The sequence below is a fragment of the Haliotis asinina genome, chromosome 15 (genome assembly GCF_037392515.1).
Source record: "Haliotis asinina isolate JCU_RB_2024 chromosome 15, JCU_Hal_asi_v2, whole genome shotgun sequence".
Classification (NCBI taxonomy): Eukaryota; Metazoa; Mollusca; class Gastropoda; order Lepetellida; family Haliotidae; genus Haliotis; species Haliotis asinina.
Genome location: NC_090294.1, coordinates 46,641,199 through 46,657,952, shown reverse-complemented (window position 1 = coordinate 46,657,952; position 16,754 = coordinate 46,641,199). Strand labels below are relative to the sequence as shown.

Genomic DNA, 16,754 nt, shown 5'->3' with positions numbered 1-16,754 from the left:
TTTGCATGCACTTCAGTGTTGAAACTATTGTATAATTTGTTTTGTCTGTTTAGTCATTACTCGTTCTTTCCAAAGTTTGTGAAGAAGTGGACAGATACCGGTTAAATAGATGAGTAACACGTGAATTTTAAATACATGACACGATGCGATGCTGGGGTGCTTTGGAAACTATTAAACACGTAATAAAGGTATCTGACACTCGTGTATCATAAATTGTACATACAACTCCCTGAATCATCAAGACATCATTCACAGATCATCCCCCATTTTAATCGTGGTCCTTTATGTAGCAAGGCTACGAACAGCTTGAACCTTCCGCTTGAGTATTTTTCTTTTGCCGAAACTGTCTCCGTAATCTGGTTACATGAAGGTGTGGTCTATGTTTTCAGTATGAGTCCATGTATGTACTTGGCGCCACCTCCATCAGCAGCTGAAGATACATCTCCATCTTTTCTGTAAACGAGAATTGGAAGATTTTGTATACTACCAGTAGATAATGAATTGTGTGTACTCTATGTTTCAAAATTTGGCATCTTCAGGTCTTGCCGTTGTCTGTGTCATTGCATATTGACCAGATTAGTTGAATAATTAACACAATGGCTGATACGTTTCCAGAAATCATCAGAAAAAACGTACATTCTGAAATAACTGATGATGGCAAAACAGCCAGTAGACCTCCGCTAATTTATTAACTAGAAATAAAAAGGACTGCGATACCCGCTCATCTGTGTCATATTTAGATGTTTGCATAATGAGCGAACATTCACTAAAGACTGTATTATAAAAAGACGACATACGTCAACTTTTGGTTTTGGTTTTGTTGAGCAGTATTGCAGCAGCTCGTGCACTAGCTGTCTAAATGTTACAAGGTTTAAGGTCCAATCGAGCCTCCTGTTTGTACCCACTTTTCATAGATCGTCATGCTCCAAAGTTGTTGATCAGGGTTAATCAAAACATAAACAAAGCTTTCCAAAAGTGTTTGTGAAGACGTGGAGGGCATTTTCATGTATGACAAAGACGAAGTGAGACTTGTAGCACATTCGCTCTTTGTCCCTGTTAACACTTTTTAAAAGATTTGTGCCAACAGAGGGGCAGGAGGCAATCGTCATTTCTAAAGCGCCGGGTATTATTACCATTTCCCACTTGATTAAACACTCATTTTTATGAAGTAATCGACCTCATTCAATCAACTTTATTAGCTTCGGCCAGATTCCTAATGATTTTGTAACTTTGTGATGATGATATGCCCGAGTGGATCTGCTGAATTAGAATGACACTGTGGCTGATGACTGTTCAATGAAAGTAGAATTCTACAATTCTATACCTACCAAACCATTTTGGTTTTAAGTTGAAGTGGATGAGTGGATAGGTTCTATACCTACCAAACCATTTTGGTTTTAGGTTGAAGTGGATGAGTGGATAGGTTCTATACCTACCAAACCATTTTGGTTTTAAGTTGAAGTGGATGAGTGGATAGGTTCTATACCTACCAAACCATTTTGGTTTTAAGTTGAAGTGGATGAGTGGATAGGTTCTATACCTACCAAACCATTTTGGTTTTAAGTTGAAGTGGATGAGTGGATAGGTTCTATACCTACCAAACCATTTTGGTTTTAAGCTGAAGTGGATGAGTGGATAGGTTCTATACCTACCGACGCATTTTGGTTTTAGGTTGAAGTGGATGAGTGGATAGGTTCTATACCTACCAAACCATGTTGGTTTTAAGTTGAAGTGGATGAGTGGATAGGTTCTATACCTACCAAACCATTTTGGTTTTAAGCTGAAGTAGATGAGTGGATAGGTTCTATACCTACCAAACCATTTTGGTTTTAAGTTGAAGTGGATGAGTGGATAGGTTCTATACCTACCAAACCATTTTGGTTTTAAGTTGAAGTGGATGAGTGGGAAATAGATGACGAGGCCACCGACAACGAAAGCTGCAGCATACAGCAGCTCAACCCGGGGATTATCTACAATGGGTGCCACAACAAGGAACAGACACCACAGCATGAAGAAGATGGGGATGAAGATTGGAACCTGCAAGAAGACGGGCGTGAATTGGATTTAAGGTGCATATTCATTTAATACAGCGATATGTTAACTGTGCATCTGAGATTTAGAGGTGATGAATGTAGATATGCTTGCTAGACACTTGAACGTCACGTTGACATTCATAAACAATCGAAATCCTCACAATCTGGCTGTTGTCAGACTCGATACAATGACATCGCCCTGAACACTCATTACAAGAACAGCACTCACCACAGTAAGACACCTCGAAGTTGATGTGAAGGACTCTACAATAACATAGTCCTGGACACTCATTATAAGAACATGCCACATCCAAGACAGACACCTCGAGGTTGATGTGAAGGACACTACAATAACATCGCCCTGGACACACATTACAAGAACATCTCTCATCCGAGTCAGACACTTCGAGGTTGATGTGAAGAACACTATAATAAGAATATCAGCCTCCACATCCAAAGTTTTGAAGAAGCGATTAGGAAATATTTTCGGTACTACTTCTGAGGTAGATGCTGTTCGTATCGACATTGAAAACAGTCAAATCCTTTCCACACGGATATGTAAGGTTTTCACTTCCGAAGCGTTTACAGTATCACCTTTATTCGTTTTGGGTCGTCCTTTACTTTGAACCGGAGTACAATACAACACAGAGCACAAGCGCAGTAGAAGACCCAGCTGGTGAAGCTGAGGAAAGTGATGAGACTGGTGATGGTTCCCTGTAGTACCATGAAGATAGCGATCAGCACCTGCAGCCAAGCATCAACACATTACATTAGCCTGAGAATGGATCGAATAAGCGAAAATCGAGTTAAGTCAAATCGAGAGAAGAGCAAACTGTATTACAACTAATTATAAAACATTTGCAGCGTAGTGGGATTATCATAAATGCACTAGAAAAAAACCCATACGGTTCAATAAGTAAAGGTATGATGAATGTGAGTTGATAATGGCCCAATACTAAACCAAACCTTCCAATAGTTTCAACCAATTGTCAACCTCCATTAGCATTCAGCTAAAGTTCCCCCTTGAGTGGCATTCAGCTATAGTTTTCAAACAAAACCTCAGTTTGATTGTCCTAACTGAGTCATTTTTATGTCCTGAATTTCCTTGATAGTAGTACGTTCTGTACCCAGAGACTACCGCGACATGGAATACTGTCATTGCCAATTTTGTAAAAGACTTTTTTGGTTTAGAACCAGAAAATGAGTGCATTGCAAGGGTCGGACAAAGCAATCAAGCAGTTTTTCGGAAGTGCACGAATTCGCAAGAAACATGCCATACTCCGAAGAAATGGCCAGATAAAAGACCTGACAATCCATCATACAGCGCCCATGGATACACAATCTGGCACTTATGGCCACGCTTCCACCAAACAATCTGATCATCTATACAGGTTTGCACCAGTAACGATCCCATCGATGGATTCGAGACGAGCACCTCCGACACAGGTTCCAGCCAGCAACCCTTACAGCCTGTATAGTTCTTGGCAACAGATGGATATGTGCGAGGACAGTTGGACGTCGTCTGCCTCGTCCATGCAAGACATACAGCCCAGCGTTCACTGACGCAGGCTCCGATCCAGCTGGTGCACCTTTCATCTTTACAACCACACTTCCACCGGAAACGGACTTCCACTGGATTCCGAAGACTTCCGTTTCCGGTGGAGAAGACAACTCTTGAACGTGGGTGCAGAAAAATTCCCCATACTCAACGATTCCCGTTCTCATACTAAACCACGCGCTGGCATATTTGTTTCTCCTTTGGGGGTAACCTTGAAGATGTACCTATGCATTACATTATGTATCGCTAAGATATTGGTGGCACAAAACAGTTTTATTTCTACTCACCTGACAAACAATTGCTGGCATGGGCGTGTACCTTTTCACACTGATGTATGACAGGAGCTCCCACCAGTTCCCATCACGGGCTGCAGCAAACTGTATTCTAAGAGGCGAGAAGGGTAAAGACAGAGAAACATTGACGTCATGGACAGTGGACAGGTTACCCCATCAACTAACAGCTGGACAATGTAGCAAGAATGTCAACCATGTAGCCTTACCGATGTCTCCCGTAAAAGTAGATCAACAAAATACAGGTACAAACAAGTAATATCGTTCTTTTAATTAAAAAGAGAACTTCGTATGTTGATACAGCAGTGAACAGGTTTGAATGGCGTGACGGCCACGGACAGACCTTTGCGAGCCATAGCACAGTGTATCAGAAAAGTGACTGCAGTTGACAGTATTAAAACACAGTAGTTTGTTCAGTCAGCTGGCATTGTTGTCCCGTTGCGCTCATTGTAGTTACTGCACACTATCCCGTAACAGAGAGAACGACGGGCCACATCTCACCGTCCGCAAAACTGACGCATCTTTTATGATCATTATAGAAAAAATGAGAAAAAGATTATCATCTTCAGAATCTTATAACTGTTACGGTGCAGGGTTTGTTTACCAGTTTTGCAAACGACCCCTAGGTATCATCACAGATTCTCAATTACCCATTCATACACAGTTTACCACTATTTTGCTAAGAAATGCCCAAAGAGATCCATGTTGACATGGGTCTCTCTGATTAGATTTCTATTTTGATTACAATTTCAGGTTTAGCTTTTCTTAAATGCACTTGCTCGTTTTCAATTCATACACTACTCAAAAAATAAGAAACGCACTGCTGAAAATTGTTATCATTAAGGTTCAGTAATACAGGGCAGTCATGATGAAAACCTGAATGAACATTCGGTCCAATGCTGCAAGAAACTGTACGTCACAAATGACAAGCTTTCCAAGGTCAAGGTCGCAGAGCAATCAGTACCTTGTGTGACCAACATTAGCATCAATGGCTGCTTGGCATAGACTGGACCAGATTCCGGATGAAGTGTCTAGGAATGAGTTGGCGCTCTTAACTCAAGAGGTAGCGATGCCAAAGTCTTACTATGGTACTCTGTGACACATTCAGTTGCCTTGCGATCCAAATGACCAATCACATTGTTGCGCTGTACCTCAGTACGTCTAGGCGTGACTTTAACATCAAATATAAGATTGTCAACTGTCGCAAGAGCATTGAGACCCCACTGATGTTATTGGAAATGACGAATATACGTGCAAAAGGAAACGCATGATTTTTTCCCGTTCACAATTTATTGCATTTATTGAGGAAAACAGATTTTATCCTCAATGAGAATGGATTCAAACTCAAACTCGGAAGTGTTTGCAGACAGCGTTCACCATAGATATACTGATTACAGTGACACCAAAGATTCAAATTGGAAAAGTTACATGGAATAAATACTACCTATGCGTTTTTTTTAGTAGTTTATTACAATCTAACACCAACATGTCGATGATTTAAGTATACTGGAGCGTTTACTTGTGGTACGTTGATATGTTGGTGATTGACATCTGTTTTACAGAACCGTTCCATTCATTCAATTTACTTCTCACCTTGAAGATGTTCCTATTCCACCGTTAGCACTGCCGTACACAGACATCATGACGCAGATCGGGATAATCCAGGAGGCTGGACCGAGGACCCTGTTTCCCCAGGTCTGGTTGAAAACATAGAGTCAAGTTTAACGTTCATTTGAATAGTGCTTATGTGATGCCTCTGTAAGTCAGACACCCGAACTGATTCAGGACTTTGGTGATTCCGTTAGTCGCCAATTACTGGTTACTGAAGACCTATTAAATCCACCGGTCACGTATATGGTATTGACAAGGGTGAAGTGAGTGCGTTGGGTCATATTCCGTTCTACACAATATTCTGTTAAGGTCCGAAGTGAAATCTTCGAAATCAAAGAGAGCAACTGTGACACATTTGGCAACGTGAAGAAGGTTTCTTGGGACCTGAAATCAAAACCATGGCTTCCTGGCACGTTTAGGGACGCAACGTGAGGGCCAGAAGACCACTGCCCACCCGTATGCAGGGGCCAGATGATCACTGCCCACCAGTATGCAGGGTGTGCATTCAAACAAGACAAATGGACATTCACGACATCGTGTTGTCATTAGCAAACATCCTAACCTGTCATTGTGTGTATTTTTACTCCGCACTCAGCACTATTCTTGCTATATTGCAGAAGTCTGTAAATAATCGAACCTGGATCAGATCAACGAGTGATCAACAGCAGCATGAATCTACATAACTGATACGATGACCTGTGTCAACCAAGTCAGCGATCCTGACCGTCCAATCCCTTCAGTCGCCTCTTCCGACAAGCATGAGTTACTGAAAGTTAATATACTATTCCGGACCTTCACGGGTTGTGTGCATGCAGTCAAAACAAGTGGACATTCACGACTTCGTGTCGTCATTAGCGAACATCCAAACCTGCCAGGCAACCAGTGCAAAATTATTATCAATACCAGTATTGCCGATCTAACTTTCAACATATGTACCTGCGCGACGGCAGTCGACTGATACATCTCGTCACGGGTCAAGACAGCAAGGTAGGAGATGTTGGTGAGGATGTAGACAACGCCGACAATCGACACGCCGATGATACTTGACAGGGGGCCGTTTCTAGCAGGTGACAACAAGGATTAATCACAGAAAATTGTGTCCAGTTTAATAATACTCACACTTTTGGACATATTCTGTATTGAACAAAATAGTTTCCTATGCAGTATTGTATACAATTTATTAAATTGTGTTATCGCTTAATACGCATACGATGTGCCATTGAGATTGTCTTTCAGTAATCGAGAGAAAAACAAAACACCTTTGAGCAGATGAGCTAGATATTGACAAATATACAAATATTGGTACGACTGGCATGATACATCTTAAAATACTCTAACGACATGCTGGTAAAAGATCTCTGTCACATGACATTCTAAAAAAATTAAGATCAACATTTTAAGTGCCGTAGAATTCGATGAGCGAACATCTTGTCGTGTATAAATCAATATTTTGGGCACCGCTGTGCAGTGACCATTCGACCAAGTTGAACTTTTTTCAAACGGAGTTGTCTGGTGTCCTCGTTTGCACATTTAGCACATTGAGACACGAAGCTTATTGCTTCAGTTTGTAGCATCAACTACACACTCGTTAATATCATGTATAACTCATACAGTACCTTTGTGGGTTCTTCACTTCCTCTATTAAGAAGTTTACATTGTTCCTTAAAATAAAAATTGCGTATGATTTCTCCAAAATAAATACACAGGGCAACACATTATTGCGGAATTGGTGTTTGCAGAACCATGTCAACACTAGATTAACGTTGTGCTTCAAATTACTTACTCAAATATTGAATGTGGTTTTCGTTAAAAGCAAACAAAAACTGCACCGTCGACCATCTAGCTCAAATAGGGTCATAATTAGAAAATGTTATTTAAAACAAGCAACATGCAGAAACTGTGTTTTTCTACTTAGAAGAAACATGCCGTTAAACTCATTTTTATCCTAGTTTTAAACCGACACGCCGTTTCAAGTCCGAATGTGTCATGCTCCCTCTGTCCATGATCTAGTTAACAGAATGCAGCATTTTGGCTGTCACGTGTGGTATTAAGATTACAGTCTTGAATTATTCAATTAGTTCATGATTTTGATATTACGGTTTTTTGGAAACAAACACGGACATTGTTGGAAGGCAAATGAAATTAAATTTGTGAAATGGATTTCATTTGTTAAGATAAAAATCTAATTGTCAGTTTTATCGAACAACGCGACCGAGTCTGAGCTGGCCTGATATCACATACTATCCTCCACCCGTGAAGATATATTGGCTTTCACTATCCCATGCTCGTGGTAAGAAGCGACAGACGGAATGATGTCATCCGTTTCTAGTTGCGCAGATCGATGCTCATGGTGTTGACCACTGGGTTGTCTTGCTTATTTACATACTGTTGCCATATACATATATATCTGGAATACTGCTGAGTGCCCCGTAAAACTAAACTCACTCACACTAACTCACTTACCATCCTCCGTACGCAAACATGATGGAGTAGTACGCCAGAGCGATATTCGAAATCACCGTCACGGAACCATCAAACCCAGTTGGTAGCTCAGATAAGGTCCCTGAAAATTAAGACATAATTTGTTGCGGAGCCTTCATAAAAATTCTACATATTTCGTATCGTGAGCATGTACACATAAACATCTAGATCTTTATCGAAATCTTCTCGATGGTTTAGGTATCCAGTCAATATTTCAGTATTTGTTTCGATATTTCGAGGTTTGTTTACCGTTGCATCGATTATTTTCTAGTTAATTCAACTATATATGAAAAACCCTTCGAAAAATTTCGATTTCGAAAAAAAACCTACAACAAATGGTTTTAAACGTCGAGGATCTCTATGATGTTCTTATGCCAAATGCTCATCAAGCATGAAACTGTGACAATATTTACTGAAACCATTTCATCTGGATTTTGGATTTTGTATGAAACACATGTCGAAGTAAGCCTTAGAGAATGGTAATCGCCAGAAATCTATAGGTCTGGGTTTGAATCCCTGCTCGCTGAAATTATGAGTGAATGTTTGCCTGCTCCAATCATGCTCTCCGCTCTCCCCAGAGGTATAAATATGACCTGCATCATAGCGGACCTTTATCCTAAAATATACTGACACCACGTGATGTGTCCGGAATATATCTCACCCACTGAGGTCCTGTCGCTGAATCCACTGCCAATATCTGCAGTCTTTCTTACCTTGACCAATTTTGACCAGTCCTCCAATGATGATCACAATGAGAGCTCCCAGTTTGGCTGCAGTGAAGAAGATCTGGATCCGTGCCGACAACCTCACGCTGTAGGAGGTGGTGATGGCCAGGAGAACTGGACAACAGATGCCAGGTCATGTACTGGTGCATGCTGATATTTGGTGTGAGAATATACACTTCCAGCTTAAATGCAAGCAGGACTCATATTTCTGCCGCGAAAGGGGTATTTGGGTGACATATCTCATTGTAGGATATTGTTCATTCTTGACAATTAATATTGTCATTAATTTGTTATCAAGAGTTAGGCGGGTCATAAATTTGGTATAGTAGTCAAACTATGAACGGTCCCATAAAGATTAATATGTTTGTTTGTGATATTCGGCATTGATCTTGGTACGAGTTCTGAAAAGTTCTCAGTCTGAGTGGTTTTTCCTCACCAGGTAGAGACAGGTGTTTGCCACCAATGAGGACAATCATTTAGTGAATCATAGACACAAGAACTACAAACGTACTAATAGTTTTATCTCAACTACAGCTCTTTTGGTAAACCTACCCTCTGAAATCATCAGAAATGGACAAAACTGAATACAGGGCAGTCATCAAGTACTTGCGAAAGAAATGTCCCCAACACAGATACATGCTGACATGGTCTCCACTCTAGGGGATGATGCTCCTTCATTTTTCACAGTAAAGAAGTGGGCTGCAGAATGTAAGCGTGGCAGACAAAGCCTTGATGATGACCCACGCTCAGGAAGGCCTTCAACAGCAACCACTCCAGAAAACATCACGCGAGTGCTCGATATGTTGATGGATGATCGATGATTGACTACTCGACATATTGCTAGTTTAGTGGGCATCTCTCATGAGAGGGTTGAGCATATTATCACCAACGAATTAGGAATGACTAAAGTTTCCGCAAGATGGGTGCCAAAGCTCTTGACAGCAGAACAGAAACGTGTCAGGTTCCAGATGTCCCATGACAATTTGCGTCGTTTTGAAGCAGATCCCGATGATTTTGTGGCACGACTTGTCACCATGGATGAGACCTGGATACATCACTTTCAACCAGAAACAAAACTACAGTCAAAACAGTGGAAGCATCCTGATTCACCAGCTCCGAAGAAAGCCAAGTCTGTTCCTTCAGTCTTTTGGGATTCCAGGGGTATTCTGCTCATTGGTTATCTTGAAAAAGGTCAAACTATCAACGGCAGATACTATGCTGATCTACTGAACCAGTTGCGAGAAGCAATCAAAGCCAAACGACGAGGGATGATCGCTAAAGGTGTCCTCTTCCACCAAGACAATGCGCCTGTTCACAAATCGGTGGTGGCCATGTCAACAATCCGCGATTGTGGCTTTGAACTCATTGACTATCCTCCTTATTCACCTGATTTGGCTCCTTCTGACTTCCACCTGTTCCCCAAAATGAAAAAGGAACTCGCCGGTCGCCATTTTGCAAGTAATGATGACGTCATTTCTGCTGTGACTGATTTTTTAGGGTAGCTGAAGAAGATTTCTTCCTGACCGGGATTCGGGCCTTGCAGCATCGCTGGCAAAAGTGTGTGAACTTGGAAGGGGACTATGTAGAAAAATAAATGACAAACGTAGACTTTGTAACTTTTTTTTCACAGTGAGGCTTAGAACCTTTCAGCCAACCCTCGTAGGTCAGTCAAAGCCGTGCACGTCCTGGGATATTTTTGATTGGAATATCAAGAAGCTGTGAGTCCGAGAGTTTCCAGACATAACTGAGGTGAACTTACCAAGTAGGCACACCGCTATGAGCTTCTTTGGAAGGTCAGGAGATCCACACAGCTCCAGGAAGGGCGAGAGATACTCGGCGAACGTCAGACATTGCACAGCCCTGGACGCAGGATTCCTAGCGATCCCGATGGACCATGCAAACATAAAGGCAGGGATAGGGCCGAATGTTTTCATCAACACTGCGTACTCCCCTCCTGATGTCCGTGTGACGGATGTTAACTCCGTGAAGGTAAGTGAACCTGAAAGGTCACAGGATTGTTAGAGATACAGGATCCTCAAAAGATGACATATCACCACTTCCCCCACATATTTGGAAGAAAAAAAATCATCTGTTACTTAAAGTTCAGCTTGATGTTGTTTTTAGAACAATTCCAAATCATTTCCATGGAAATCGTAAAAAATGTAAACGTCAATCTTCTGTGAGACGTACAAAAGGCACCACTTCAACATCTACGGAATTAAAAAGTGTTGCTGAAAGATACTGAATGGTTTTCAATTTGTGCTGCGGAAGTGAAGCCCACCCCGCCCTTTTGAGACCAAAGCCGAGTCTTTTCCATGGATGATTGGCAAAATGAAAATGCCATAAATCTGCCCCACAAATCTACGTTTTGCTGAAAGATATTAAGGTTTTCATTTTGTGACGACCAAATCATTTCCATGGAAACCAAGAAAAATACAAATGACAAAAATCTAAAAATAGCAAAAGGCACGACTTTATTTTATGTTTGATATATCTACCAAGTTTTGCACAATGATTTTGGATTACCCACATGGTCATACTCTAATCTCACCTAAAGCCAGATGCGTCATAGCGCGAGATAAGAGATATTGTGACTATGACAATGGGCTTTGGGAGAGGGGGAGGGGGAAGTTGGAGTAAAGCAAGGAAATTTACGTGGTCAGTGATCGAGGGAAAAATAGCGCGCTTATGAGAAGCTGAGCTGGATATCGGCGCTATTTAAATGTTAGTATGATATAATAATATAGAGGTTTAAAGATCTATGAATTCGGCATACGTCCGCTGTAAGACATTCACACACGAACCGGCGTTAAACCGCTTTTCCTGTCATAAGGCCTTCATGCTTTTAGTGAGATTAGAGTTCGGCCATGTGGGTAATCAAAATTCATCGTCCCGCTTTAATGCGGACATCAAGACTTCTATAAATCTCTAATTTAAGCTCATTCTGTGTTTTTACTGAGCATAGAACGTTAATATTTTAATACTGATGCATTTTCTATTCAAAACAAATGTACACGTAACACAGCACACTTCTACTAGTTCAGTGCACATTTTCGAAATGCAGAATGGGATAACCCGTAGTAGCACATATTAGGTTTTCCTACACAGCTCGTTACCGTTTTAGGGAGGGAATCCCCAGCATGTCAAAGGTCACATAATGAAAACTGACTCCCTGACATGCAAGTGATCGACTGACATGTTCGATTGCTAGCAAATACTAACCGCTGGATATGCAGATAATGAAAATATAGCGCATTTCGAAGTATAAGTTTAAAGAAGTCATTCATACAGGTTTTTGTGCGTATTAATCGTACGAGATGCACGAAAGTGCGACAAAGGATTACTTCCAGCCTATAGAGATGCTTCATAGCGTTTATGTGTGTGAGACCTATGTATCTTAGCCCCTCAGCCCCGATTTGTCCTGAAAGTTTATTGTTCTTTGAAACTCTCGTGGAAACGGGTGAAAATGACACCCACCCACCCCCTCTCTTTCTCAAAAAGCTGTCTAAGCACCTGTATATTGGAGATGAGAGTATCGTATTGGTGGGTACCCATCTCCATTAGAGGCAACTCTCTATTAAACAGGGGTATGGTCATCGTGTTGCTCCTGAAATCCACTTCAGGCCACACCTCATCTCCCGCCCATATCACTTTACTCAGGCGCCCCTTTAAAGGGTGTTTCTTGTTCAACACACCGCTGAGTTACTCACCGAGGAGAGACAGGACAGCTCCAGTAGACCACACCACCATACACAGGCCCACAGAACCCGTGTTCCTCAAGACTCCTTGGGGAGTGATGAAAATACCAGAACCTTCAAAATATTTAAGGATGTACTTTTACAATAACTCAATACGTAGTCATGTGCAGATTCCCCGCCACCTAATGACCATGGTGATAAATCAGAATCTCTCCCTTGCCATTTTTATTCAAAACCCTTCCGTTCCTCCCATCCAATTCCTTTCCTGTAAATCTCATCACAATCGTTCCGACATCCTTTCCTGTCAGAACCCAACCCTTAATAATGATTCCTATCAAATGACTATCAGCCCGTTGTGATGATTCTTTCCTAGAAACCAAATGATCCATGTTTCACCCAGCTTACCGATGATGGACCCCGCCACAAAGGCTACCCCACTCAGTAGGCCAATTTCCTTCTTCAGGGTCATCTTAGATGTGTCAAGTTCAACTTGATGGTCAGTCTTCTCTGGTGAGTCCCCAGCTGCCCGTTGACGCACTTCCATGTCTGATGGTGATACCTTGTACAGGTTTGACGAATCTGTAAGTAGTGTTCTTCACGTATCTATATTAGGCTTGCATAAATTCTGTACTTACTTGTTGCTGCTTCTGTGTATACAATAGCGGTTATCGTTGCCATTGTTGTTCATCGTGAAGATACATCCACCCTGATTCTCACTGGACGAAAGATTTTAGTTATTCAATGTCACTGGAATACCCGAAAATATTAGTTAACTAAGTTAAAATACTTTGTTTCTTTTTATTTTTGAATCTCCAATGTCCTATAACGCACGTTCTAATTCTACAAGTATATTTGCTGTTTAACAGCGATACATAAATCCTTTAAATGTCAGTGGCTGACTCGATTGGTATTGCGAGCACGTCGTATCCCCATCATGCTTGTCGTAAAATGGACATTACTGAGCATGTATTCAAACCTTGGTGGACCCTGTGTACCTGGCTTGTCGTAAAATGGCTTGTCGTAAAGTGGACATTACTGAACATGTATACAAACCTTGGTTGGCCCTGTGTACCTGGTTACATGTAGGTTAAACACCAATAAAAAAACATCAAAACAAACATAAACATTGTTTACTTGACGAAACGTATCTATTCCAGCCTCGTGGGCTGACAGAGATACCGTTAGTTGACCGTTTATAGATTCATGAAACAACTCTTGTACAACAGTGACTTCCGTTATCCAATAGCTGTATGGTTATATCAGGTAATATTGTAATATTGTTCATGTTCATATTCAGTAATAAGAATGCATATATTTATTTAGATGTTTAGCATTATAACCATTATTATTTTGGGCATTACTAAGTTTACTTCACGCCGACCCGTGAAGGTCCCGGTTAGAACAGGCCTTCAGCAATCCGTGCTTGCCACAAAAAGCGACTGTGCTTGTCGTAAGAGGTGACTAACGGGATTGGGTGGCCAGGCTTGCTGACTTGGTTGACACATGTCATTGGTTCTCAGTTGTGCAGATCGATGTCCATATTGTTGGTCACTGGATCGTCTGGTCCAGACTCGATTATTTACAGACCGCCGCCACATTGCTGGAATATTGCTGAGTGCGGCGTAAAACTCAACTCACTCACTCACGCCGACTTAAATATTGTTGTCCTCCTAAAATCAATTCAGTTCTATTAATAAATTCTCTTGACGTTTTCAGGGGGTAATATGTATCTCCAGCTGTTCCCTCCTGCGTTTACTGCCCCAGTAAATGAAAGTGACAGCCGGCCGTAGGACAGATGTGTGAAAAGAATTTCATTTATATTATTCACTATCCTACAGTAGGGAAACTCTGGTGTCATGTCACTGTGATCTACGGGCTTGGTACATCATCATGACGAAAGATCATTGCTTTTTTCTGTGTATGTATGCTCTTGAGTGAGTGAGTGATAAAATGATAAAATGATTCTGGAACCACAAAGGACACTGTACTGTACTACGGTCCCAGTTAATACAAGCTTAACAAATGGAAAAGGCTCAGGTGAAAGGGTACTTCCAGCTGGTGGATCATGTCTTTGGTATGAACATTGTAAATATTTACATCCAACATGCGATGACCCAGATATCATGGGTTGCCGTGACATGGTGATATAACATCCATGTCATCCCATGTTAACCAATTTCAAGGTCGCTGAGTATCCTGCTGGGTCTGTGGGCTAATGTAACAATATATATGCATGAACTTTGCAGCTGAAATACGCATGAAAAGAAATGTATTCCCTTGTTTTATTCTCACCTGAACATGGAAATAAGGAGACGAGTCAGACCGCTTCAACCGTTTCACATTCAGAATTATGCATATATATATATATATATATATATATATATATATATATATATAAAGATTCAGAGTCGCAAAAAACAAATATGAAATAAAAATAATAATCATAATATACTCTCCACAAAACTGTATGACATTAGGGATGATTTCAACTTTCCAATAGTCAGCTTCCCTTTCATGTAGAGTACTACTCCAGTAACACCAGGCTTTGTTTAAATGTAACAACATTTGAGGTTCAATCTTGCGTGATCTTTTTATCAGATTTCAAAGAGCGTTTTTGCCACTGGTGCTCGGCTGTTTGGTCAAGGCTTCAACATTCAAGACATCAGAAAGAAAATTTATGGTCAAAATCGTCCAAATTTGATACATCAGTGACGAAAATGATGTCCAGTGAAATTCGCAATGTTGAGTTACACCACAGTTTTCCGAATAAGTTCAGGTAAACAAATGACAAGATTGAGCATAGGTTTATGACAGGTGGCACCGTTAGGGCAGGATACGCTCACATCATACAGCTGTAATACTGCTGAAACATGCTCTGCTCAAGATACAGTCGCAATTATACAGTCGAGTATTTGGCCGAGATTTCTTGTAAATGTGAAAAGGGCTTTCTGGCTTCTAATTATATACTTGGAGCCGACGAAAGAACAAATGTTGATGCACATGAAAGGAGTTTTCGATTTGGCAACAGTAATCATGAAATTTATCAAGCCACTAACTTCGCCAAAGTGTTATGATTTAACTCCTATCTATGCAGTTTCCCTGGAAATAATAAGTATGCCTTTAAAAGTATGTGTGCGTACGTGTGTGCGTGCGCACGTTTGCTCAGATCGAGTTACAGTGTCTCAGTTTAACACAGTGGAAATCTGACACATGCTATAGACCCTGAGGCCATTATAATTCATCGTTTCCATCTGGCACAATATGGCAGCGGATCAGCCAATGTACTTAAAACTTTAAAGAACCATATTTTCCGACAGTAATTATATTAAAAAAAATCTTGATAAATATTCTGAAAGACATGGACTTCTTGCCATCTGCGCCCATTTATGCGTATTCTAATTTGATATACTACCGTGAAGGTCGGGGTGGAATGGACCTTCAGCAACTCATCCTTGCCATAAAAGGCGACTAATGAAATCGGATGGTCGGGTGGCTAACTGACTTGACTGACACAAGTCATCCGTTCCCTGTTGCACAGATGGATGTTCGTGCTGTTGATCACTGGACTGTGTGGTCCAGACTCGATTATTTAGCTGGAATATTGCTGAGTGCGGCGTAACACTAAACTCACTCACTTTAGTCTTCCACTCCATTTAAACTTGTGAAAAACACGGATATATATATTGTATTTGGAGTTTGGAACTGTCAACCGCTTTCTGACAGCGTCTTGAGTTTCTCGTACCAACGTTAAAGCGACCTTCAGCAACAAAACGAGGTACACGTGAACCCATTTCTGGTGTTACCGCCGAGATATTGCTAAAAGTTGAGTAAAATTGAACCAGCCCACAATAAAAATTGTGAGTTTGCTTACTGGATTGTCTTGCCCAAATTATTTACAGACCGCTGCGATGTACATGTAGTTAAAGCATAAAAATGTAACACTCGTTTGATTTTCACCTATTTAAATGCTGTCGCAGGTAATAGATGTGTGTTTAGTCATTTGGCATATACATACCCTTGGTCTCATCCATGGTAACCGTTTGCAACACCTGCACACAAGTATCTCTGTATAGTCCTGTCACATCTGAGTGTGACCCGTGTTTCGAGTGGAGACCAGGACACTCGTTCGCAGCTCATCTATGCATGGTTTTTTTTTTGGTGTCTTGTTGTAAATGCAGTCCAACCCATGTGTACAACGTACATATTCATATGTCAAGAGCTTGATCATTGTCATTTGCTATCCTTCTGTACATTGTAGATGACGTAAATAGGAATATGCAATGTCCCAAAGGCCACTATTGCAGATCCTATATGTGCAGATTACTAAAAGATGTCCTGTGTGTCATATAGAGTTTGGA

At 41.0% G+C, this 16,754-nt stretch overlaps 1 protein-coding gene across 1 annotated transcript; it reads right to left on the bottom strand.

Annotated features, from left to right (window-relative positions):
- Positions 1-385: 385 nt before the first annotated feature.
- LOC137265053 (b(0,+)-type amino acid transporter 1-like) lies at positions 386-16,427 on the bottom strand. The gene is made up of 13 exons (XM_067800375.1): positions 16,412-16,427; positions 12,802-12,975; positions 12,409-12,510; positions 10,458-10,697; positions 8,687-8,812; positions 7,956-8,055; positions 7,109-7,153; positions 6,429-6,552; positions 5,475-5,578; positions 3,879-3,975; positions 2,628-2,777; positions 1,869-2,037; positions 386-453 (listed from the first exon to the last, which is right to left on the bottom strand). Exons 1-13 carry the CDS (start codon positions 16,425-16,427, stop codon positions 386-388), a joined length of 1,515 nt encoding a protein of 504 aa, XP_067656476.1.
- Between the last annotated feature and the right edge of the window lie 327 nt (positions 16,428-16,754).